The sequence below is a fragment of the Poeciliopsis prolifica genome, unplaced genomic scaffold, assembly GCF_027474105.1.
Source record: "Poeciliopsis prolifica strain line A6 unplaced genomic scaffold, Auburn_PproV2 SCAFFOLD006, whole genome shotgun sequence".
Classification (NCBI taxonomy): Eukaryota; Metazoa; Chordata; class Actinopteri; order Cyprinodontiformes; family Poeciliidae; genus Poeciliopsis; species Poeciliopsis prolifica.
In genome coordinates, this window is record NW_026562381.1 from 14,523,951 (window position 1) to 14,548,221 (window position 24,271).

Here is a 24,271-nt window from a genome sequence, read left to right on the forward strand (position 1 = left end):
CTCACCATCCACTCCCACATCCACGCGCTGCTTCTCACCGAGCTGTCACTGGAAACGCCGCTCCGCTCTCCGCTCCGCGCTGCGCATCCTGCTGCGTCCTGCTGCGTGTCCTGCTGCGCTCACATCTGGTCCGGGACCGCAGCCTTTAAAAGCCGGTGCAGAACTGACCGGAGACCGCGAACCGGGAGTAGAAACATGGCTTCTGAAGATAAAGAGAGCTCTGTACTGTCCGATGACCAACTCCGAATACTGGAGGAAAACTTCAGAACCAACAGACATCCAGAGGGACCGAGCCTCATGCTGATCGCTGCAGAGGTCGGAGTGTCAGAGGAGGACGTAGAGGTGAGACTTACGTTTCTGCTTCAGTGCAAATTTATTATAATCTATTTGTTTAAACCGTATATGTCTCCATTTTATAACACCAGAATAAAAAAAGTGCTCCTGATTCATAAGGTGCCACTAAAAATAAAAATGCACTTTAAATGTCAATATTACAGTTTTCAGGTATCTTCAAATTCAATACGAACTGAAATGTTTAAAAGAGTTAATGCCACTATGTGATGTTGTTGAACTTTTGAAGTGAAGTCTATGAGCTTTCCGAGACAAGCATAATTTTATATAACAGCTTCACGTGAGAAGATTTGACTTTTGTTTTTCTTGTATAAATGATACTACAACACTTGCCAAGTTGATTTGTTTGGTCACAGCAGAGTTGAATATCCTGCTAAAGCACATTAATTTGCAGGGCGGATGCGTGTTCAAGGGGCTTGTGAAGCAGCATTAGCTGTCACTGAGGGCGTGTCTACAATGTTTTGGATGATTTCATGTTGACTTTCAGTCACAGGCCACTGCTGTGCTGACGTACATTAATCACACTGTAACTGTGCTGTTACTTAATGCTCCCTACAGCCAGATCAAAGTCCATTCATGATAAGAATAGTAACGTTTTCAGGGTTTTGAGCAGTTTAAACCCTGACATGCTCTGACGGAAATAGATGACCAGGCACAGATTTTTCTGTTCAATAGAGGAGTAGAATAAAAAATCAGCAGTGTCAAATTCATACTTTTCAAAACAGAGCAATTTATTCAAAGAATTAAACATTGTTTAAGTAGTTTGTTAGGCATTATCTCCTTCTCCAACATGCGAACCCTCCCACCTCTCTGAGAAATTCCTTCAGCTTTCTGTAAAGCCTTTGCATCCGTCTTATCAGCCGCCAGATGTGAAGTTTCCTCAGTTAGAGCACAAAGTGAAGAAAACCTCAGATGAATCACAGAATAAGTGTTGGCAATTCGCCTTCTCCTGTGGTGATCCGTCTGATTGAGCTGACCCAGGTTCAGGTGTGTTTCAGGCAAATTTCTGCCTGTGGTTGAAGAGGCACGACTCTGACATGGCAACTAAACGAGTGTTTCACCAAACAATCACTTGCATACGTCAGGCATCACGTCTTTGTACGATAACCCATCAAACCAGTTGCACCAGCTTTAGTTATGGTGCGGTTTGCATAAGGAGAAAGACAAACAAGCATATTTCAGGATGTTCTTATTTTTTTGTTCATTCAAAGTTCTGGAAAAAAACTTTACAATGGAGGAGCTACAGCTTGTTTTTCCACATCTGGTTTGGTCACAGTGTGCCCCCAAGATCAAATATCAGCCAACAGCTTAAGTTTAAATTCACATTTTTCGCTTTTGTTTTGTTTGAATTCAAATTGTTTGAATGTCAACAATTTGTAAAAACAGCCCAAAAAAGCCTAAAAAAAAAAAACCCACCCAGCTGTTCTTTTTATAATAAGTGAATGTTTTTTGGTCCTGTTTTAAAAACCTCCCTATTTTTAAGTCACAATCAACGGACAACCCCAGTGGAGCTCAGCCCGTCACCTAACAACCAAGCAGAGCTTCAACAGAAATAGAATCACCATCTCTCTTTTTCCCCCAAAGAAAACATATTTTTTGTGCCAAAAAATTATGTAGGTTGTCCTTTTAGGAAGGTGGCAATATCCAAAATAAAAAACATCCAACAGCAATAATTAAAGTAAAAATCAAAACAAATGAAACCATAAATATAATCGTTAATGTAAACTGTGACCCACAGAGGGAGATCCCTCAGACCTCCATAAATAATGCACTTCCTCATGCCTTGAAGGAAGTCAGCTGCAGTGACTTAATTTGAATAAATGAGTTGAAAAAACACTGATTTAAACAGTTATGTGTTGCTGAGGCAGGAAACCTACTAGATTGGTTGAAAGAGTAAAAAATGTTTTCCCAGCTCTAACTAATCTTAATTTAGTCTTTTGCTGTTGTGAAGTATTTATGTGATGAAGTTAAACTTTTTCTAAAGTCATAAAAATAGGTAATTTAAGAAAAAAAAATACAGCTCTGTGACATATTTAGGAAAACACTAAAAAGAAAATATAAAGGTTTGTTTTGTTGCAGTTTTCTATTTTCTCTAATGAATCAATAAATTTAGGTAAGGAAGGATATGTCCATTATCCAATTACAATACGGTATCAGTGTTGCATAAATTAAAAGTCCAGCATCGATTAGTTGTGATCATTTTAAAAAAAGATAAATGTAGGTAAGGAAAAACTTTGAAAACAAAAACACACACAAAAAAATAACATGGAAAGCTTAAAACCACTAATACTACAGGGCCTAATCTTCAGCCTATTACATCAGAAACATTTAATTATGTGGCCATGGAGGCTTGTAATCCAACCCTTTCTGTGTTTCCATTCACTGTACACAAAGGTGGGAGGCTGAGCTGACGGGGAAGCCCGGTCCAGGCAGGATGATGTAAAGGTCTGGCCCCTCATCAAAAGACCTGACTTAACTCCTCTTTTCCTCCCACCGCCCCTCCTGTACAGGGTTTTGTGTTTGTTAACAAAGCAAGCATTTGGGGAAGGTTTAGCTGAAGGAACCCAACCCAGCCACCACTCCCATTTCACATTAATTATATTTACGTGTTCTGGCCTCTGTGGTGCATGTTTAAACTCCGGCACAAATCTTCTTGTTTGCTGCATCATTAGAGTTGACTTATGTAATTCAGTGCAAATCATGTAGAAAAAAAATTAAATAAGATTTAAAAAAATGCAAAAGAACTACTTGAAGGCTGAAGTTTGCTGCTGGAGTTTATAAAAAGTAAAGTAAAGTGCAAAGGCAGCAATTTGCACTTTAAAGAGGAGGGTTGCACAGTTGGAGACTATTTGTGAATTGCTTTGGGGGCTTGAGTTAGTGTTATTCCCAAGTGACTTTCAGAAGAGAACTTTGTGTGTTTTCAGTACAAAACGTGGAAAATGTCCCGCCTTTGAGACGCACAGCTCAACAACCAGTCTTCTGTCAGAGAGCTGTATCCCTTCTTTCCCCTCGGCGTTATCAAGATTACGTCAGCGGTGCTTTGAATCCCTTCACAACATGAACTGCAGAACAGCAATGCAGTAGGTCAAGGGCGCATGTTGAGGCTCTGCACAGTCATCCTCTGGTCAGAGTTTAATGGGGCACTTACTGGCTGAGTGGTCAGAGTGCAACAACTGCAACAACTGAGCAGATTGTGAGCTGATCGCAGCTCACAGTCTACAACCCATTTTAAATTCAACAAATGGAGCACCAGTGCAAGTGATTTTTAAATTTGAGTACATTTGTGAATATTAATGCTATGCTGATGAACTATCATCAAAAAATCAAACTGCTTCCTGTCAAACAAAACTATGCTAACATTAGCATACTAATACGATGCTATTTTTAGCATTAGCTGAATGGCAATTTTCAACAAACAATATTTTAAAATGAGTGTAAAAATGCAACGACTACAATGTTATCAGGCTATTTCTCATGTTAATGTACTCAGTTTGTTGTAGTTATGATATAACAATAAATACTAAACACAAACTGGCAATCAAAACCTTTTGTTTTATTTTCAATCAAGGCCAACCGTGTTCAAAATAAAAACAAATATTTTGCATCTTTAAGTTTCCTGTATAGTGTTTGCTTAGTTCATGTGACTTTCTTTAAGGGCTGAATCAGAAACAAACTGATTAGGTTTCCAGTTTGGGAATCGCATTCACCTTGTTCTCAGGTCTGATTTTTATTGTTTGCATTGATAAGCATCACGAAGCCTGTGGATGAATGTCACTTTAGAAAAAAACTAAATTTATTAGTTGGCAGCACACCAAGTCCAACTGTGTAACTATCATAACTGTCATGTCATTGCTATAGATTTCAGCGTGAAAAGTTACGTCATTGTTCTGGTTGTTCAGGCTCTGCAGCCTTAGCACCCTTGGAAAAAATCTGCAACCTGCTTTAACAACTTCCTCACTCTGTTTTTCTCCCACAGAAATGGTACAGGCTGCGCATGGCAAAGTGGAGGAAAGAGCAGGGTCTACCACCAACAATTGGATCAGTGTTGGACTGAGATTTTCTGATCTCCTTCTGATGCACAAACTCTTCTTAGCTGACCTTCCTCCTCAACGGGCTGACCAACCTTGTATCTTCGCCTCACCATTTGTCCATCCCTCCTTTTTGTATCTATGTCTTTGCAGAATATGAAGTTGTCGGTGTGCCATTGTAACTGCCTTGTTTACATAAATAAACCTGATGTTATTGTAAGTGGAAGGAATTTGCTTTTACATTTGACAGGATGCAGCAGGATTCTACAATAGAGGGAGGATGAAGTGCCTGCTTGTGTTTTTAGTTGGTCTCTGCAGTAAAAAGATGAAAGAGAATCACTGCTTTACAATAGATATGAAACATATGTGATTTAATCTGGTATGTTCCCCTGGAGACGGTGAAGGAAAGAATGGGTTTAACCAGTGCAGGTGATGTAATTTGTTCCCTTTATTCCCTAAAGCAAGCATCTCTGTCTTAATGTTGCACTACTTCTTCATATTTGCTATGTTTTGATTCCTTTTTTATTGCTGCTTTTTGTTTTTACTTTTGTACAGCACTTTGGTCAGCTGCTATATTGTATTTTAAGTACTTTAGAAATAAAGTATGGAAAAGTCTGAATACTGTGAAAAAGGACATGGAAATGTTCGTTCTATTTTTTTAATCATTCTGCCTATTTCGAGCTGCTTTTATTTAATTTTATTTACTCATGTATTTAACCGGGACAATGCACACAAACAGGACAGAACAAGTCTGTAACTGATGCTTTGCACCAAGATCATGTAGCTGCAGCTAACTCACAACCCCAGTCCTTGGTTGAACATTTCTATACCTGAAAATCAAAATACAATAAAATACATTATATCACTTTAAGTCCAAATAAGCTGCTGCTAGTCACATCACCCCAACGCAAGATTTACAATCACACCTGAAAATAACCACAATCAGATGATCAATTATACAATAACAGCTTTGAAAAGCAGAATAGAGCTTCCTGCACAATCAACAAGAATGCAGCCAAAACACAGTTTTCCAGCAGCCATTGTACAGTGAATACAAAGGTCAAACCAGCTGACCAAATGTTCTGGAGCTCAGTGTGGGTTGCTAGGTAACGGGCTGGGCTTTGCTGGGGTTGCTAGGTGACTGGCAGTCCCTGCTGATTTGTGACATTATATTTCAAAGAATTTTGAAACAATTAATTTCCCATATACCAAAAAGAAAAACATTAACTCATTGGCAAAAACACTGGGTGTTTTTAAAGTTTTTTAGCTGCTTTTAGTAGCAGTAGAAACTCAAATGTAAGTACAAAAGTGTGTGAAATTTTAAATTTTGCGTAAGAGGTCCCCTTTAAAGAGAAAATTTGAGGTTTCAAACGCAGACAATCCACTATAAAGCCTCGACTGTTCTGTCAACAGCCAGGAGGTGATGTAAGAGAGAATGATCTTTCCAGCGAACAAGCCTGGAGTAAAACAGAAAAACAAACACACACTCGCTGATCGTGGGAAACTGCTGAGCTTGAATAAAACAAATGACCAACATGTAACAGATCTGTTCACAGAGCAACTTTTTCAAAGGTGTTATGAGCTTATTAGTGTTCATCCGCTCTCATATTATTCAGGCTTTTACTCCTCATTTTGACTGCAGGCCCTCTTTGCTCATGCAGAACACACAGTGTGATATTTACTGAGCCCAGGGGATTTTTTCTCTTCAACCAAGTGTAAAAAAAAAAAGTCACACCCACTGAAGAACAAGCACATTTTATATTCCCAGCTGAAAACACACATTATTTATCTTAAGACCCCCCCACTCTGCTCTCTCATAAATCATAGATTTAATCTCTCAGTTTGTTGCTTAACATCACTAAATGCTTTCAGGGTTAAATGGAATATTTTTCTTCTGCGGTTGCCGCTAAATTCATCTTGTATTTGTTAATATGTTGTGCTTTTCAGTGACTTAGTTGATGCTATATGTTATATGTCATTGTGGTTTCTCTATTTTTTTCTCTCTACAGTTGAAGAAGCAAAGTTCCAGTTATTTTATTGTATTTTCTCCATCCTTTTTCTCCCTCTTCTATTCTTATCTGAAACACTTGTTTTCCCCCTCTCCTGTGGGGGCGCTGCAACCAAAAACTCCTGATGGAAATGACGTGAAAACTTTCCTACTTTGCAGAATGTAAACAAAAATGGAGATTTTAGCGGTTGTTGAATTTCTCTTTTGTCTTTGGTAAAACATCACAACACATTTCTCCCGCTAGTGCCAGACTCTCATGTTTGTTTTGGTTGTACTTACCCAGAATGCCCTGCGTCGTAGTTCTCTTCCTGCTTTTGGAGCGATCTCAGGACCGCTTGTTGTGCACATATGCATTTGGTTTCCAATAACTGCCCAAATAAACTGGACTTTTCAGGCAAATTAACCAGAGTTTCAATAAAGAGGACAAAACATGGCTGTGGATGTAACCTATTTGTTTTTGGTGTTTTTTTGCTTCACTTCCCTTTCTTTCTGTTTTAGTTGCTTTTTTCTCTTTTTACAGTTTCATTTGAAAAAAACCCAATGAAATTTATTGTAGAGTTATGTATATATATATATAGTAGAGCATTACAGAGAAAGCTGTAATACTCCACCTGTGAAGGTAAATATGTTAGGCTTCACCTTAACACTTAAGTTAAAAAAGAAATAAAGAAGAGCCTGATACAGTATGTCAGTAGCATGCTGCAGGTTTGGTGTACTGCATGTAATCAAATCAGTGAACACACACTATGGCCTGCTGATAAAAACTGCAGCTGCATTTTTCACAAGGAGCCACATATTTTGCTGTTGTGGAATTGAATGCATTAATTTCACCTTGTGTTTAAAGGAGTCGCCTCCTTTTCTATTTTCTCCTTTACAACATATTTCCAATCCGTTTCAGCCTCTCTTAAGTATTTTTTAAATGATTCAACACTCGCCGTTCCTCTGGTGTTCTCATGTCTATTACTGATCATGCTCTGTTTTTGTAGCGCCACTGTTTCCAAAACATTCATCATCGCACTTCTCTAAACTTTCCCTACCCCTCCTTTCAACTTTTCTTCAGACACATTAACATCTGGCAGGATAAAGTGTATTCATGTATTGGAAAGATCCATTCAGACCTAAATCCAATAGAAAATCTGTGGCAGAACTTGAATATTAATGTTCATAGATGCTCACGGTTCAACCTGGCTGAGCATGAGTCATTGAAATGGTGAAAAAATACACAAAATTTGTAGTTGTAATGTGACAAACTTGAAATGTTCAAGAAAGTTGCTGTAAATAGAATATTGATTTAGCAGGCAAATGTCCCTATGAATATTATAATGCAGTTAGCAAACAAGGCGCAACATGAAACTAACTTCCAGATTTACTCTCAAAGACAAATTTACCCAAAAGTAAAAGACTTAGATGTGATTGGTTGTTTAAAGTGGGAATGTTTAGAGCAGTCATTGTGTTTTGACAACCCCTTTTTAAATGTGTAAACACCAGAGGTCATAAAGCTGAGACAGATTTGGTCCAACATGTTAAAATATCCATGCAAGTTGATTAAGATGTGATGAGTGTGAACAGAATAGGAATGGATTGTTTTTGTCTGCTGCTAAGAGATTTCTGCAGAGTAGCAAGGAATCTACTGAATTCAGCCTGCGTCACCCTCTTTCCGCCTGACTTCACAGAAGAGACCGCTTTATACCCACACAGACTAAATTTAATCTGTGAATTTCCTGATTTCTCATCGAGTTATTTTCTGCAGCTGGTTGGGTTTCAGATCTCAACAAAGCTACTGTTCTGTTTTAGCTGAGCAGAGTTTGATTATAATAACCAGAAACTCAACAAACACAAACTGTATGATTGGTTTGTATGTTTATGCTAATGACTAAACCAGATATTTACATGCACTGAAAAAAAGGCAGAAAACTGACATTAAATCAGACCAAGTTCTTCTGTCAGTATGCTTTAGTTAGTTTTATAAATGCATGCTATTGTTCTAGTTAGTTCTAGTTTTTCCCCACTACTCACTATTTTTACTTATTTCAGTTAATAAAAATGTTTTCCCATTTTCAGTTTTTATTGTCTTGATTGCTCTTGTTAACTATAATAACTTTGTTTCTGTTTGGACATCAAAAATCTCAGTCCTGTGGAGAAACTATGGGAAGATCTGAAATCTGCTGAGAAAATGGACTCGGTTCCAGCAGTTCTGTCAGGAGGAGTGGACCAGAACTTCAGCAAACCACAGTGAGAAGTTTGTGTAAGGAAACCCAAAAGGTTTCACCCAAGTGAAAAAATCCTCTCACATTTAGTGAGTAGAAATAAAGTTAGCAACTTTAGCTAAGCTGCAACAAGAAAAGTTTTCAACATCAGACAGTGAGAAAGAAATACGATATTGTGTCTTTTCATTCAGTGTATGTAAAATGTTATGAATTAGCTGCTAACAACTCAGTTGTCACTTTTCCTACTTTATTTCATCAGCAGCAATCTCCCATCTACTGTGTTCAGAAATCTCCCCATAACATCCATCCCATGATTACTCTTCCTTATTTTACAGCACAAACAGTGGCTGATTGAAAAACCTCACTCGAGTTTAGAAGGTGAAACCCAGCAGATTTATTAGTCCACACTCACAGCAGCAGCAGCATCATGTGGAGCTGCTGCTGCCAGTTTCTCAGCGCTCTGGGAAAATTTACTGAAGGCCCTTTTGTTGGGAGAAAGTTCCTGTTTCTCCACCCTAACGGAGCTGATATGCCCTCAAATGTAGGGACTTATTTTCTCAAAAGCTCTGCTTTCTGGTGCACATCTATGTGATTCTGTATCAGAGTTTTCCTCATTTTTCACAATTAGAAAGATCAAAACTGCTTGTTCGATCTTCTAATCATTGTGTCATTTGTGCACAGCAAAAAAGTGTTTTCTTATTTCTTCCAACAAATTGCAAATATTTGCGTATGCAAATTTAATAATTGTATTATTCAATTTAAATCTAGATACCATCTGGCTTACTCAAGATGGCAATGAAAGAAAGATTGCTAAAACAGTTTTCAATAAAAATTAATTTTAGACATTTAAAAATGTAATTCAGAAATGACCAGAAAATATCTCCAGCAGCCCACACACACAGCTTTAAGAAAAAAAAATCTAAACAACTCTAGAAATTAAGAGCCTCAGTCAAGTTTCCAGCTTGGTGGTGACTGCAGCTACAACAACCTGGTAGTATTGATTTCATTTTGTTTGGCCTGGATAGTGAAAATGTTCTGGGTTTGTTGTTGTAATTGTAACATACAAGGTTTGTTGAATTATAAAGAAGGATAAAAACACAGTTAATTCATAAACAACTCTCTTATAAACTAGATATGGTGTAAATTGCAACTAATTTCAGTCATTTGAGTTTAATAGATTAACAAATATAGATCTAGTTTCTTCTGAGAATAATTCCATTTAGCAATTATAGATGAAATCAGACTGGTTTCTTTTTTCAAATTGTGCAGCCTCATTTTTACAGCTAAAAAAAGAGCAAACAAAAAACATAATGTAAAGCAACACAAACTGTTGCGCATTCGATCTAAACTAATTCACATGGAGAGAACCGCAGCGGCATTGTGCAAAGTCCGAAACACATGGTTTTAATAAAAACTCAGCAGCAGAGGGAAAACCAGGCGGATCTCTGCTGACAGCCTGCAGTGAGAGACGCGTTTTATTTATGAGGGGTTTGATTTCTCTGCAAGAATCTCAGAAATTAGATGAGGCAATATTTTTCAATAATGAAATTACAGCAATTCAATGTTTCATTCCCAGAAATGGATGCATGAGATTTATTGTGCGGGGATCTTTGCAAAACTCTAAAACTGTGCTACAGTTTAACTGTACAAACTATGGTTTCTGAATGGTAACAATAAAATGCTTGTTTTCTTCAGCAGCCTTTGTACACCTCACACAGTCGTACTCAATTTCCCTTTGGGATTAATGAAGTGGTTTTGAATTTGAATTTTGAAAACCAACTGAACAAATGTGGTAGAACTCAGCGTGGGTTGGGAGGTTTTTGAAGTGGCTCAGTTTCTAGTCATCAAAAAATATCAACTTACTGCCAGAAAATTGGTGGGTGTTTTATTTTTTTTTTAAGTGCTTGGGTTGTTTTTAGATGCAGCAAAGATCCAAATCTATGCATAAAACATAAAAAATGTGAATTTTGCATAAGTCCCCTTTAATCACAGTTAATGTAGGAATTTTAAAAAGGCGCATTACTTTTTCACATTTTTGTATCCTCTTGTATTTAACTTTATCCAATACTACCATTTGTTTGATTTTGGGAAACGCTGAAGTGTGATAAAAAAGCGAGAACAGAAGATGGCTGTCATCAGGTAAACACTTTCACAGTGATATATAACAAGAAATAAAGGCAAAACTCTGAAGAAACAAACAATTTGGGAACAATTTTAAGAAACAGAGAATTTTCTTAGTATTTCCATAGAAACTTATTGGTCTTTGCATCTCTCAGGCTGCACTCTGGCTCTTGTGGAGGAATGTAGTCTTTGTGAAGCTGCTTTGGTTCTGCCAGAGTCTCAACTCGAACACTTGCTGAAGCCTTTTTTGCTGCTCTTGAGACCTGTTTAAAATTTAGCATGAGTCAAAACAGACAAAAAAAAAAGAACATAAAAAATATACTTCTAGCTAATGATTAATAGAAATAATTTACCTGAAATCAGTCAACTGATTAAGTTGAGATTAAACTTCAGTTATAGTTAGCAAATAGCTTTGAGTTTGTTGGAAGTTTGTTGTTTAGAGCAGGGCCGGCCCAAACCTTTTTGGGGCCCTTAGAAGATTTTCATTTTGGGTCCCCCATAGCTGTATGTTGGTATGCTTGGAGGCTCGAAGCAGCCACTTAATATTTAAAAAGCTGAATGAGATGACACTTTACAGAGATTTTGACTCTTACAATCCAGATTGGTTCCTCGAAGCGCCCCAGCTGATAGCAGATGTTGCTCTGCTTCAGTTTGGGCAGCGACAACTGGGCGAGTCGCTGAGATATCCGAGCTGTTCTGGACGCTAAGGAGACGATGGAAGCAGCGCTCTGTCGGACAAAAATTGAGAAAGTTCTGTTTTTCTTTATGTAACAGATCCAAATGATAGAACAAAGCTAAGCAGCCTTAGCTTAGCAATTGTTCCATTAAAATTTCTCCAAACTGAATGTGAGGATTTCCAGCATCGTGCCTCCCTGTTGCTGCGGTAGTCAGGATGGGTCTGTTTGGGTTGTGAGAGCTGCAGCAATCGAGCCGTGATGATGACGTTTCTCACTCGGGGATCAACGTGCCAAATGGGACAGTTGTTCTCACACAGAGGTGTGTGAAGGGACCTGTGGGACAATGAAGGGACACTTTTACCCGGGGATCATCTACACTGCAAAAACACAAAATCTTACCAAGTAATTTTGGTTTAGTTTTAGTGTAAATATTGCAGTACACTTGAAATAAAATAAGACTAATTTATAAGTAACTTTTCAGAAAGAAATGGGAGATTGTTTCAAGTCACAACTTTCATAATATTAATTACAAATTATTAGTTCTGCTGGCAGATTTAATACTTGTTATAAGTTAAATAGTCTGGCAATGGAACTAGTACTTTTTCATCAATATTACGGAATTATTCAATTCCTGTTCTTACTGAAAAGTTACTTATGTTGTTTGAAATGTACTGAGATATGTTCACTAGAAACTCAACCAAAATTAGTTGGTGAGATTTTCTGTTTTTGAAGTGTAAGCTGTTTGTAATCTTCCTCTTTGACCAATTTGAGCAGTTCCAAATTAAAATACCATAATTTGAAATTACGTTCAATCAGGCAGCACTTAACTAGTTCTTACCGTAGTGATTTTCTTTTAATTTGTAATGTTACTTTTTAGCAGCGGTCTGTCTCTGTGAACTTTTAATTTGAAAGTACAGGGCCTGTTTACCTGGAGTAACAAAAGCTACATTTAAAAAGGGTTTCTTCTTCTTGAATTGTATTTTGTAATTCTGTCATCTGTTTGCATAATTACTTTCATTATGGACATTTAGATACTTAAAACCTAACTTTATGCTTTTGTCTGTCTGATTACATCATTTGAAAACATTAAATCTGACATGACTCAGAACTTAGAATTTTTTTTGTGTCAAATACTCTTTTACTTGAGTAATTTCTCAAATGGATTTTTCTTTTCATTCTCATAAATATGTGTATGACACACTTCTCTGCAGTGTCGGTGACTTTTCTCCTGGCAGTTTATGATATCCAGTTTATTTATAACAATTTAAACTTTATATGCTTTTCTCCAGTCATATTTCCCTTTAAGGCTGTAGCATATATTTCTGTTCTCCACAGAGTTATATTTTTTTTTGCTTTATTTATCTCTCCACTGGGGATGACTAAATTATAACTAAGGGTTTTCATTCCCATCACATTTAAATTTGAGCCTCTGGAATTTTTGCAACTGAAAATATGAACGCAGTCTCCAAATCCAGCAACACAGAGTTTGTGATTTATAAAAAGATTTCCGTGGTTGTTCCACAAACATCCCGGGGGTCTGAACTGTGTACAATAAGCTCCATTGTCTCATCTCCCACAGCCTGACACTGAAATAACAGATGTCCGAATGCTGGTGTCGGACCCGAGCCTTTTCTTCGACTTTTCATGTTTAAACAATATGATCTGCTGCTTTGACAGCGATTAAAATCAAGACTTTGGTTTGGATTGTGGCCGCCACGCTTTGGATGCACATGAGCTCTGATGGGAACATGATATATAAAGTTAAAACAGAAAACATCGTAAATATGTCCTTCTGCGTTGCTCATTAGTCAACAGAAAATGCAAATTTGACCTTTCACCTATAGATTAGTTTTTTTTTCTACAGCTCCAGTCAAAATGCCTTCAATACGACCTAATTCAAACTTCTTTTATAAGCAATCAGGGTTCATATTCTTTTGCAATTTTATTGTAAATTTTGTCAATAAAATTGGACTCTCAATTGGAGACTGTATTATGTTTTTGATCGTTTTTAGTTTTGTGTTTTTATGATGTAAAATACTTTGAACTGGCTCTTTGCTTAAATGTACTGTTAAGATTATCTATGTAACATTTATTTAACCAGGAATGTCTCACTGAGATTAAAAATGTCATATTCAAGAGAGACCTGGGTAAGACTGGCAGCAACACACCAACAACTACAAATCGCAAAGCCCAATTAAAATACATTATTATTAATAAAAGAAGAAAGATAACGAAGAACAAACACAGGCGAAACACAGGACTAAAATACAACAAACTTGACTGAATGAAAGAAACGGCATGGAAAAGGAACAGTTTCATCAATATCTGTTGTAAAAAAGTGCTAGATAGATTTTTTGGAAAATATAAACATATACATTTCAAAATAATTTTCAAGTGAAGTACGTTTGCCATACATTGAATAATACTACATCTTTGCATATATTAATCATATTTATCAAGTTTATTTGATAAACTTCAAATTCTTAATCATTACCAATACATTTTCCCATATAATTTGTTATACATGATAGTGGATATTTCTAAAAATAAAGGTACATATATTTTGGGATTTATTATACGATATATTACAAAGTATGGAAAGCAGCAGTTCATTTTTGTCTATATTTTAATATATCACTTGATTATATAGATACATAAATTTTAATACATATTTTGTATGTAAAAAAAATTATAGAGAAAATAATATATCAGAATATATTTCATTACATTTCCAGTAAGTCATTGGTAAATATATTCTCTTTTTGTAAGAGAATATTTCCTTCCTTGGAGTCTCTCAAAACATCAACAACATTTCTACTAATCCTCTAACACGTTAATTCTGTAAAAAAATCTTTTATGTCAAAGTTTGGTGGTTTTTAAAGTTCATATGTTATATTTTAATAAAGATTAAAAAAAACAAAACAATTATTTAATTTACTCTCTCCGTTACTTTAAAGCTCCTCAAATCACATCATGTAAACCAGATCAGTGACATTCACATGACCTTGAATCGTAAAAACATTCCTCCATGTTTGTGTTTGAGTTTTTACCCCGGCTCCTGAGGGCCGCGGCTCCTCGTTCTGGGCGCTGACAATCGCAGAGTGTTTTCGTACTGAGACGTCTTGGAGGAAGGATGCCTGGTCTTCCTGAAGACGCTCGCCTCTTCCTCCTCATGTTTCCTGTAGGAAAATGGAAGCCATTATATGTTGTACATCTCAGACAAAAGAACGAGAAGGAAGAAGGTGGAGGCAGACAGAACAATGGTGGAATGTAACTCCTGGTTTAATGTTGGATGCATGAGTGGAAAACCACCTGAAGGCAGGAAATATTGACATTTTCATAAACAGCAAGAACTACATCATGGCACATGATGTGAAAATTCTCATTAACTCAAATAAGAACTTATTTTAATCATAAAGCCTTTACAAAACAATTGTTATGTATGTTTTAATGCAAAATCTATATAGAACAGCTACAACTCCTCAAAGACATAAATTATACCAAGTAATTTATTTGTAGTTTGCAGTGTAAATATCTTAGTACACTTAAAATAAGAGAAAAATAACTTACAAATAAACTTTCAGCAAGAAACATGAGCTTGTTTTCAGTAAATATTTTGTTAATATGTGGATGCATCTCCGACTTTTAGCAAACAGAGCTTTATAAATAAGTCTCAGCAGAAAAAAAACCCTCTAAATGTTTTCATCTCCACGCCAAACCAGCTGAACTCTCCTATTATCTTCTGCTCCAGTATAATTATCATTATCAGGGGTCCTTCCTGTGTGGGCCTCTGATTAAATTATGCTGAATATCACTGAGGCAGAGAAACAACAAACTCTACCTACAATCCTCACTTATCACTGTCTGGTTTAGCCTGACAGCTCTCCGGGGAGTTTACCTCCAACCTGGCGTCGGTCCTGAACATCACTTTGCAGCCTCTTACATCCACTTTGTGAAAAACTCCCCACACAAATATGTTGATTTACCGTGACATTGAAAGCCTGTCAGCAAAACACACGCAGTCTTTCCTTTCTATCGCTTTCCAGACAGTCATCAATAATGCTGCAGGTGCCATGCTTGCCTCCGGGGGTTCTCCCTTGCTGAGAAGTCTCTTTTGTGTTGGGCCAGGTATTGAATTCTTGCAGTCGGAGTAGCTTTGAGCGCGGCAGTGGAGATGGGCCGTATCAGTTCCTGGTTGCCCCAGCTCACTTCACTAATCAATAGAGGGACAAAGTTTCCAACACAGCTATAAAGTTTTCAAAATGCACCTGTCATCAAAAATCACATTTCATACACTTTTATACTTCCATTTATATTCCTCAAAAAAGTATAAGCGCATTAAAAAAAAATCACTGTTGAATTTTGGCAACCCATTGATAATTTTTGGTCTCTTGAAAACAATTTTCAAAATCCTCCTGATTGTGGAGTCAGAGCGCTGTTTCCTTGCAACCCCAGCAAAGATCCAGCACATTTTTTTTAAACTGGTTTTGCCACTGTAGGTGTTTTGTTGTTGACTCAACATCCAGAAGCCTCTTGCTGCAGTCTTGTTGGTTGTGCAGGAGGCTGAATTTATGCTTTTCAAATATGTGTAGTTGTAAAATGCGTACCTGTTTACAGGTGCGCATTTTCACAGATGAATGTAAATGTTGAGTCATAGGTTTGTGATTATCAGCTGATTATTTGAATTTAAAGCAACAGAGGCTCTAAAACAGCTCATTAAGAAAGGAGCTCAAAATAAGCAGAACTGAGAAGACTAAAATCTTACTCAGAATCATTTTATTGATGAAAAGTGGAAAAGTTAGTTTTGTCTTATTTCTAGTGTACTCAGAAGTAGACCAAAAATACTTAAGATTTAGAATTTTTGCAATGAAACACAGCTATAAAGTTAATATAAACTACAGGAGGAAGACATTTTACATTTTAAATCTAAAAGAATGGTTAAGTTAGTTTCTATCAATGACCAGACTGAGTTTAGTTTTTTTCTGGATTCAGTTTCAGGTTGGATTAGACTGAATGTCTCAAAGCCGAACATTTTTAAGCTCTTAACCATTTCTGCAGAGGTCAGTGTGGGGCTTTCTGTGGTTTCAGGAAAGAAAAGCTCGAGCTGCTCACCAAGGAGTCGTCTCCCAGACTGTTTTTGAGGTTTTATGCTGCGCCAGCTCCAAGATTCTGCCAAATCACACACAATCCACAAGACATGCATTCACGTTAAATATGAGGGGAATTCAAGGGAATCTAGGATCAGATTCAACATGCAATCACCACCATAACTACAGCCGATATTAAAACTCATGAGAAACTCAGACACATGAACGATAAAACAGCAGCACCTCTTTGCCGGACCAAATCTTGGCTGGACACCTGGAGATTTCAATGCATCAGAATTATCAAACTGAATTGATTTGAAGATGCAACGGGGAATCCGTAAACTTACCTTGTTTTCCGGACACCATTTTCACCGTCTCTGGTGGACATGTCACAATAATCTGCTGCTGCTGCTATGGAGCCATGAGTCCCCAGCAACCAGCTGATGAGTCCTTGAAACTGGAGTCTGCTTTGTTACCGTCTCAGGATGTTGAAAGTGATACAAATGGGTCAGCGAGCAAAGAAGGATGATCTTCTCTTACTGACTCAAGACTTCATTTTAACATGACTGAACATCTGTACCTAAAGTTTGCATCCATTCTAAGATGCCAAATAAAAAATACATACTTTCAGCACCTTGTCTGATAACTTTGAATAAATACAAAATGTAGTTTTTAAATGATTTAATTTACTGAAGGAAAAAAAAAGCTAGCCAAACCAACCTGGTTGTAATCGCAAAAAAAAAAAAAAAAAATCATAACTCACATTAATTAACTAGAAGCCTGATTAACATCCAGATCTGATTTTACCATAACTGTAGAATTAAGAAACCTATTAAACATGAAGTCAAGAAAAGATCCAAATAAAAAATAAACAGATGTAAAAGTCTTTAGCATCTATCATTCAACAAAGTTATTAATAAGGAACATGATGATCCTGAAGACTTTTGGCAAAACAAAAGTGAAACTTTCTAAAAATTGTGACTTGTTAAATTTGATGTAAATCATTTCAGAAACTGAGCATTATTAGAACAATATCAAACGTGTGTTATGTTCGATTGAAGGTAGTTATTAGATTTTACAAAAGGGTCAGTTTTTAAACCAATAAAAATTCAAGAAATTAAGCTATGTGGGTACAACAAACTTTCTCTCGTGTTTCATCTTTTCTTGCTACCTGCTGAAAATTTCCATTTTATGTAATGAACAATAAAATGTTGTCTTGTGTGAAACTTTTGACCATAAATGCAAAATGTTTGCTTCTCTTTGTAAGCTGAAAATAAAAATGTATTCCCAATTTATCACAAAATGAGGTTGCAATATTCCCATTATGAAATGTCAGGATGTCATAGTAATCTATAAATGTGTCCTGCTGAAAGGAAAAAGTTAGTTATTTTATTAGTTTTTTCACACTGAAGGTAGAAGCCAGGAATTATTCAGCTTTATTTTCCATGTGGGTAATTTTTACATTACTCATATGTCATCCAAAAATAAACCAGAAAGTTTTGCAAAAAATGTATTTTAAGTGCAAAAAAGAAGAGTATTGAACAAATATGTATTTTTTTAATTGAACCTTTCAGTATACCTCAGCTTTATGAAACATTGGTAAACCAAGAGAACTAAACAGATTTCCACAGAATTAATAAAAAAGGAAAAGAAACAGAAAATAAAATGGGTAAAATAGAAACATCCACCTGCTTAAGAGCTTAGAAAAACAAATCCCATCAACTTATGGTCAAAATAAACATTTCAAACAGAACACAGTTTTTACACAGTAAAATAGAATAGTGGTGTGTAGTGTTTCTGCTGCAGGGTTTTAATTTGAAATCAACAGAAAAGTTTAAATATAAATGAATCGACTCATTGGCGGCTCCAAGTGGCTGAAAAACGTAAATACCAATATTTGAACAGTAACCAAATATTATTTTGGTCACATGAGTAAAACAAAAAGTGCAGATTTACTGTTTCCCTCCAAGAGTTTAATGTGTTTATTTTCCTGTCTGTCATTTATTCTTTTCTTAAAGCACATTAATTAAGAAAAATAAATGTTTTAAAGCTTTAAAACAACTAAAGCATGTACCAAAGTCGCCATGAACTTAAAACCTTTGATGTCCCCACTCTTCTTTAAATAAGAATGCAAATGAAAAAAAATAAATAAAGGATTTGTTGCATTGGATCAGCAACCAGAAACCACCTGGAAGATCAGGTCCCGAGCATCATGGACCCCTGAGCTGAGCTCCGAGTCGCCCTTCCTCACATAGGTACCGATGAGGTACAGCCGGCGGTCCCCGGCTTCAGACAGGGACAGAGCGTCATGGAGATCAGTGATGTTGCAGGATGTGGGAAGATCCTGGAATCAGAAAAAAAATAATGACACACATGGCTCCAAATAAATAAAGCAGCTTTTTTGATTTCATTAGCAGTAAAACTCATAGTTAGCTTTTAATTTTTATTAAAAGAGGACCTTTTATGCAGCGGTTCCACATGTTTGTAATTCCATTTGGATTTCTAAAGCTTCTAAAAACAAAAATACCTAGTCGTTTTTGGACAATAAGTTGAAAACAACTTGTTTCAGAAACCTTCAGAATGTAACAAATCAGCAGGCACCGCCAGTTACCTAGTAACTCAAGCTGAGCTCCAGTCCGTTTGTTCATCTGGCTGTAAGCATATGAGCTGTGCAATGGCTGCTGGAAAAGCCAACAGTTTTGTTGCTGACTTACAATCCAGAAACCACTTGTAGCTTTCTTATTGGTTGTACGGGAGGCTCCCCTTCTGCTTTTCAAAGATGTAAGGTTCTATAATTATGCAACTGTTTGCAGCTATTTTCACATGCAAATGTTAGGGGGCGTACCCAGAAGCAGCTTATCTGGATTTAAAGTGACAAGAGGCCCTAAAACGGCAACATCATATTAGGGCCATTGTAAATTTCGCCAAAAATTATATAAATTGAGATTAATATGAGAAATCTTCTCAAAAATACTTGGGAATTTTCTGAGCTTGTTAAAGTCAAAAACTGAAGAAGTTGAAAATTAAAATTTTTAGTTTTTCCCTTTGCAAATGTTCGACTATCAGAACTCAGAACTTGTTTCCAAAACAATTCTGAGATTAACCTCAAGTTTTCTTTTTTTTGGTAGACATTTGCTCCCTTTATCCATCTACAATGGCCCTGATATGCAGACGTACTAAAGCAGGAGTTCAAAATAGGCAGAACTGACTTAACTAAAATCTGATCATCAAATAATTTTGTGCAAAAAATTTAACAAACATGTTTTGTATCGCTCACAGATCTATTCTAACCTGTTCAAGCTAATATAGGAGGTCACCTTTAAAATCTGTGACATCCAGGATCGCCTTTTCTTCTCACCTGTTTGTTGGCCAGCACCATTAAAGGCAGGCGGGGGTGAAGGGCCAGCAGATCGTGTAAATGTGTCTTGGTGACTGGAAAAAGCTCCGGGTTGGCGGAGTCGACCACAAACACCAGCAGCAGAGCTTTGGGCATGTACTTCCCCCAGTACGGCCGCAGATTCTCCCCACCACCGACTGAAACAGACACAAACCGAGCTTAATTCAAAAGAAAATTCAGAAAAGAAAAATAAATCAGTGAAAACGTCTCGGGGCATTTTAAATCTCTGCGTCGAGGAAAAGCCGATAAGTTCAGACTCACTTTCTAGAAACTCGATGTCCATGTCATCTTTGCTGATGGAGATGGCGTTCAGGCCCTGCGTCGGCTCCACGTCCTGCTCCAGACTGCCGCTGGAAAAACAGTGCAGGAGGCTCGATTTTCCGGCTCCGTCCAGACCCAGGACCAGAACCTGGGTTCGCTCTGACTGCACTGGATGGGTCTGGAACACAAAACACAGCTGTAGCAACACTTTGAAGGAATGCAAAAGACGAGTTTAAGCATGACTGAGTCCTGCATTATTAAAGAAATCAAATCTGTACAAGTGGGGAGAGAAAATGAGCTGAAGGATGGAGGATGTGTGGCAGAAAAATTAAAACAGATGTTTAAGATTTTGAACAATTATTGTTAATTGAAGAATTATGGATCTTATAATTAGAGTGAGGAGTCAGAATAATTATTTATTTGTTACATTTTGGTTGAAGTTGTCTTGTAAACACTGACAATATTTGTTTCTTTTTTTCATCCATCCATTTTCTTCTGCTTTATCTGGGGTCGGATCTCGGGGGTAACAACTTCAGAAGGGAGGCCCAGACTTCCCTCTCCCCAGCCACTTCTTCCAGCTCCTCAGGGGGAATCGCAAGGCGTTCCCAGGCCAGCCCAGAAACATAGTCCCTCCAGCGTGTCCTGGGTCTTCTCCGGAGTCTCTTACCGGTGGGATGTGCCTCTCAAGGGAGGCGTCCAGGATGCATCCTGACCAGATGCCCAAGCAACTTCAACTGGCTCCTTTTGATGTGAAGGAGCAGCGGCTCTACTCAGAGTCCCCCATTCTCTCTCTAAAGGAGAGCGCAGACCCTCTACAGAGAAAACCCACTTCGGCAGCTTGTATCCGCCTTAGATGAGTGTAGATCGACCAGTAAATCAAGAACTTGGATTTTTGGCTCAGCTCTCCCACAGGGCTCCCCGAGGGTCAAATGCCTTCTCCACGTCCACAAAACACATGTAGACCGGTTGGGCGAACTCCCATGCACCCTCCAGGAGGGTGTAGAGCTGGTCCAGTGTTCCACGACCAGGACGAAAAACACACTGCTCTTCCTGAATCCGAGGTTCGACTATCTGACGGGCCCTCCACTCCAGGACCCCTGAATTGATCATTTTTCTTTTTATGCTTAATTATTTTTACTGACTTCCTCTTGACATTTTTGAATGAACTCTCATTTGAAACAAAAAAAAAAAACAGTAATTTTTAAATTGTTTGAAAAACATGCATAATGAAGTAAATATAAATCAAAATTGTCCCAACAAAGGCAAAAATCTTCATTCTTCAAAAGGATTTTGTTTTACTTCTTCTGACCATGTTCCCAAAAGTATTTACTCCTCCCTACAGCAATTTAAATTCATGTGGGTCATGTACAGTGAATTTCAGCAGGAAACACTTTCAGTTGTTGACAAGTTCTGCTAATCCCACTCATTTGCCTTTGCCGCTCCATTAAATCTCTTCCTGGTTGTATTGTTAGAAGGTTGGGCAGATAGATGTTGGAGTAGAGGATATGATCAATGAGCGATGGAAGAGATGATCTGAATTTCCTCCTATCTCAGCATCCATAAAGCTTTTTTTTTTTTTACACTTCTTTGGAATTTGGGGTCATAGTTCAAATTTATTTTAGAGTAGATGCTCCAAGTAATAAAAACAAAAAATATTAACAAAGATTATAAAACTAATTTCTCCAACAGGCTGCCAACATTACCCGATAAATATTACATTTTAATAGATGGATATGCATTTAGTAACTAGTTAACAAACCATTGATAAATAATGAAATACATTTCCCAGAATACAACTCACCTCAACTTCCAGAGAACGTGCTCCAGCATGTCGTTACAATATGGAGGTTTAAAATTAAAAACTAAAACTGCGCTATGATCTTGGAGGTCGTATTACCAAGTAGAAATATTTCTCAAGTTATCTGGAATAAGTATTTCTAACTCCTTAACCCTCAACAGTTAGAAAAACTCACTTTTGCCGTTGCTGTTGTCGCCGCTTGAGCGGGAACAACAATTTCTTTAGCTGGAGCTTCCGTCTCCTTTTCCACTTTCACCTTTTCCCTGCCGCTGCTGCCATCCTCTCCCGGTAGAGAGTCGAGCTTGGTCTGCTTGCGGGATGAACCGCAGCTCCAGATGAAATAAGCGACTCCGCCTGCAAGAACGGCGGAGGCGCCGAGGATTCCGGCGTTCCTCAGACCGGGCATGACGCTCAACTGTCGGCTTAACCGCTGCGGAGTGGGCGCCGGTTACCGTGAGAAGAAGACATTATCTAAATAACAAAAAAAAAAAAAAAAAACGGAGTTGGTCTGTGCTACTCAATGCGACACTTCTCTTCAACAAGTGGATTAAGTCACAGGAAGCTCCGGATGAACTTCTCCATGCCATATATCCGGGTGAAACGGCTTGTTGATGCAGTTTCAAGATGTGACCGCCAGGTGGAGCAAATGTGTTTACAGATGAAGTAAAACAACAGAGGCCGCTGCTGCTGTTCCTGATTTGAGATACAATTATGTTGAAACAGTGCATAAGCTTGTAATAAATCCGTTAATACATTTCTGGCGTTTAAAAAAATCCAGATAAGATTCATAATCCTGTGACTCAGAATTTTTTAGTTTAACATCTAGCCATCAAGTTCTTAAATGTTTAAGGTTGTTTAACAGTCATTTTCCCCATTGATCCATTTTTTTGCAGCCAATTTTGCTCAATTGAAGAGTAAACAGCTTGGTTCATAGATTTGCAACTTATTAACCTTGTTTTATTTACTTATAAAAATCAACGCAAAGCCTTTAACTTGTCACTCAATGTTTCATCAACAATTCTTAATAGTATTTAGCAACAAAAAAAAAAAAATCAAAGTGCTACAAACTTTCTTAAAGTATTCCTTGAAAACTAACAGAACAGTTTTAGAGTTCAGGGTTATCCCGCCTCCTCCTTCACTTTGTACTCTGTGCCCACTGCAGCCTGGCTCATCTTCCTCAGAGGAACCCCATGTTGCTGCTCAGGGGTGCTCAGCAGCCAGATCTTTGTGTTGCTTTTCTCGTCCGTCCTTCCCAGGTTCTGCCAGGTTCGGGCCCTCAGAGAGGTATGCGTCTTTCTGCTTGGAGGTTTCTGGACCTGCTCCCCATCTGAACTGGAAGAGTCCACCTTCTCCACTTCTCTGTGTCTCCTGGACTTGGATGTGGCATGGACATGGCTGTAGCTCTTCTGCTTGATAGAGGAGAGAAGCCTGGCTCTGCTGCTGCAGTCTTCCTCCGGATCTTTATGGACTTCACCTCCAACATTTTTCTCTTTGGGTGAAGCACTCTGCTGCTGCCAGGAGAAGAACTCATTCATACACTGTTTTAGGCGGGAAGTGAAGTCCGGATGAGTCATACTGACATCAACACGGACTTGCATGGCCTCCTTCAGCTTCTCATAGTGACTCTGGATCTCGGCCATTTCTTCCCAGATCTCTGCCGAGCGGAGCTCCTGCAAGGCCGACGCTTTGCAGAGGAACTCCTTGCATTGAACTTCCGGTTTAGTCTTCTGCTTCTGGAAGGTCAGAAAATGCGGCATGGCCGTGTAGTGGAAAGCTTGAGTCGCAGCAAGCTTGTGATAGATGTAGAGAACATCATGATGCTCTGCCTCCTCAGACTCCGTGAGAAACCTCTGAACGTGGATCCAATCCTTCAGAGCCAGCCTGATCTGGGCGGGTGAGGAGGCCGGCTGCGTGTGGTAGAAGGAGAACATCAGATACAAACCTCCCACCCGGATATGGAAGCTGTGTGGAGGCAAGAAGTACTTCACAGCTGTGGCCAGAGCGACCCGGCAGAACCTCTTCATCTCAGAGTTTTTGGTGGTACCGAGGAAGACGTCGGAAAACTTCATGTCCCTCCAGATGGCCGAGAAAACGCCATACCTGACCGAGCCCGTGCACTGGAAGCGGGACAGCAGCTCCTCCACGTCCTCGGTCAGCGGTTCGTGGAAGAAATCCGTGTAGAAAGATGGCATCGTGTCCAGAGAAACTCCACGACACAAGTCAAACCAGTCACCTGGTCCAACTAATGAGGCAGGTGTTTCTTATTAGAGGAGAGGAAAGGAGTCACATGACTTGGACTCGACTCATTAAAATCAAGACTTGACTTGAAGCTGTTT

General features: G+C 38.1%; 3 protein-coding genes across 3 annotated transcripts; 1 reads left to right on the forward strand and 2 right to left on the reverse strand.

The window, feature by feature from the left end:
- On the forward strand, positions 1-4,998 carry LOC129360460 (homeodomain-only protein-like). Its single transcript, XM_055030701.1, has 2 exons — positions 1-342; positions 4,328-4,998. The coding sequence occupies exons 1-2, from the start codon at positions 196-198 to the stop codon at positions 4,403-4,405; spliced, it is 225 nt and encodes a 74-aa protein (XP_054886676.1). The 5' UTR covers positions 1-195; the 3' UTR covers positions 4,406-4,998.
- A 12,894-nt stretch (positions 4,999-17,892) lies between these two features.
- On the reverse strand, positions 17,893-22,566 carry LOC129360526 (ADP-ribosylation factor-like protein 9). Its single transcript, XM_055030829.1, has 4 exons — positions 22,111-22,566; positions 20,138-20,315; positions 19,838-20,013; positions 17,893-18,823 (listed from the first exon to the last, which is right to left on the reverse strand). Exons 1-4 carry the CDS (start codon positions 22,339-22,341, stop codon positions 18,650-18,652), a joined length of 759 nt encoding a protein of 252 aa, XP_054886804.1. The 5' UTR covers positions 22,342-22,566; the 3' UTR covers positions 17,893-18,649.
- A 342-nt stretch (positions 22,567-22,908) lies between these two features.
- On the reverse strand, positions 22,909-24,127 carry LOC129360673 (snRNA-activating protein complex subunit 1-like). Its single transcript, XM_055031005.1, has one exon. It carries the CDS (start codon positions 24,125-24,127, stop codon positions 23,054-23,056), a length of 1,074 nt encoding a protein of 357 aa, XP_054886980.1. The 3' UTR covers positions 22,909-23,053.
- Positions 24,128-24,271: the final 144 nt, after the last annotated feature.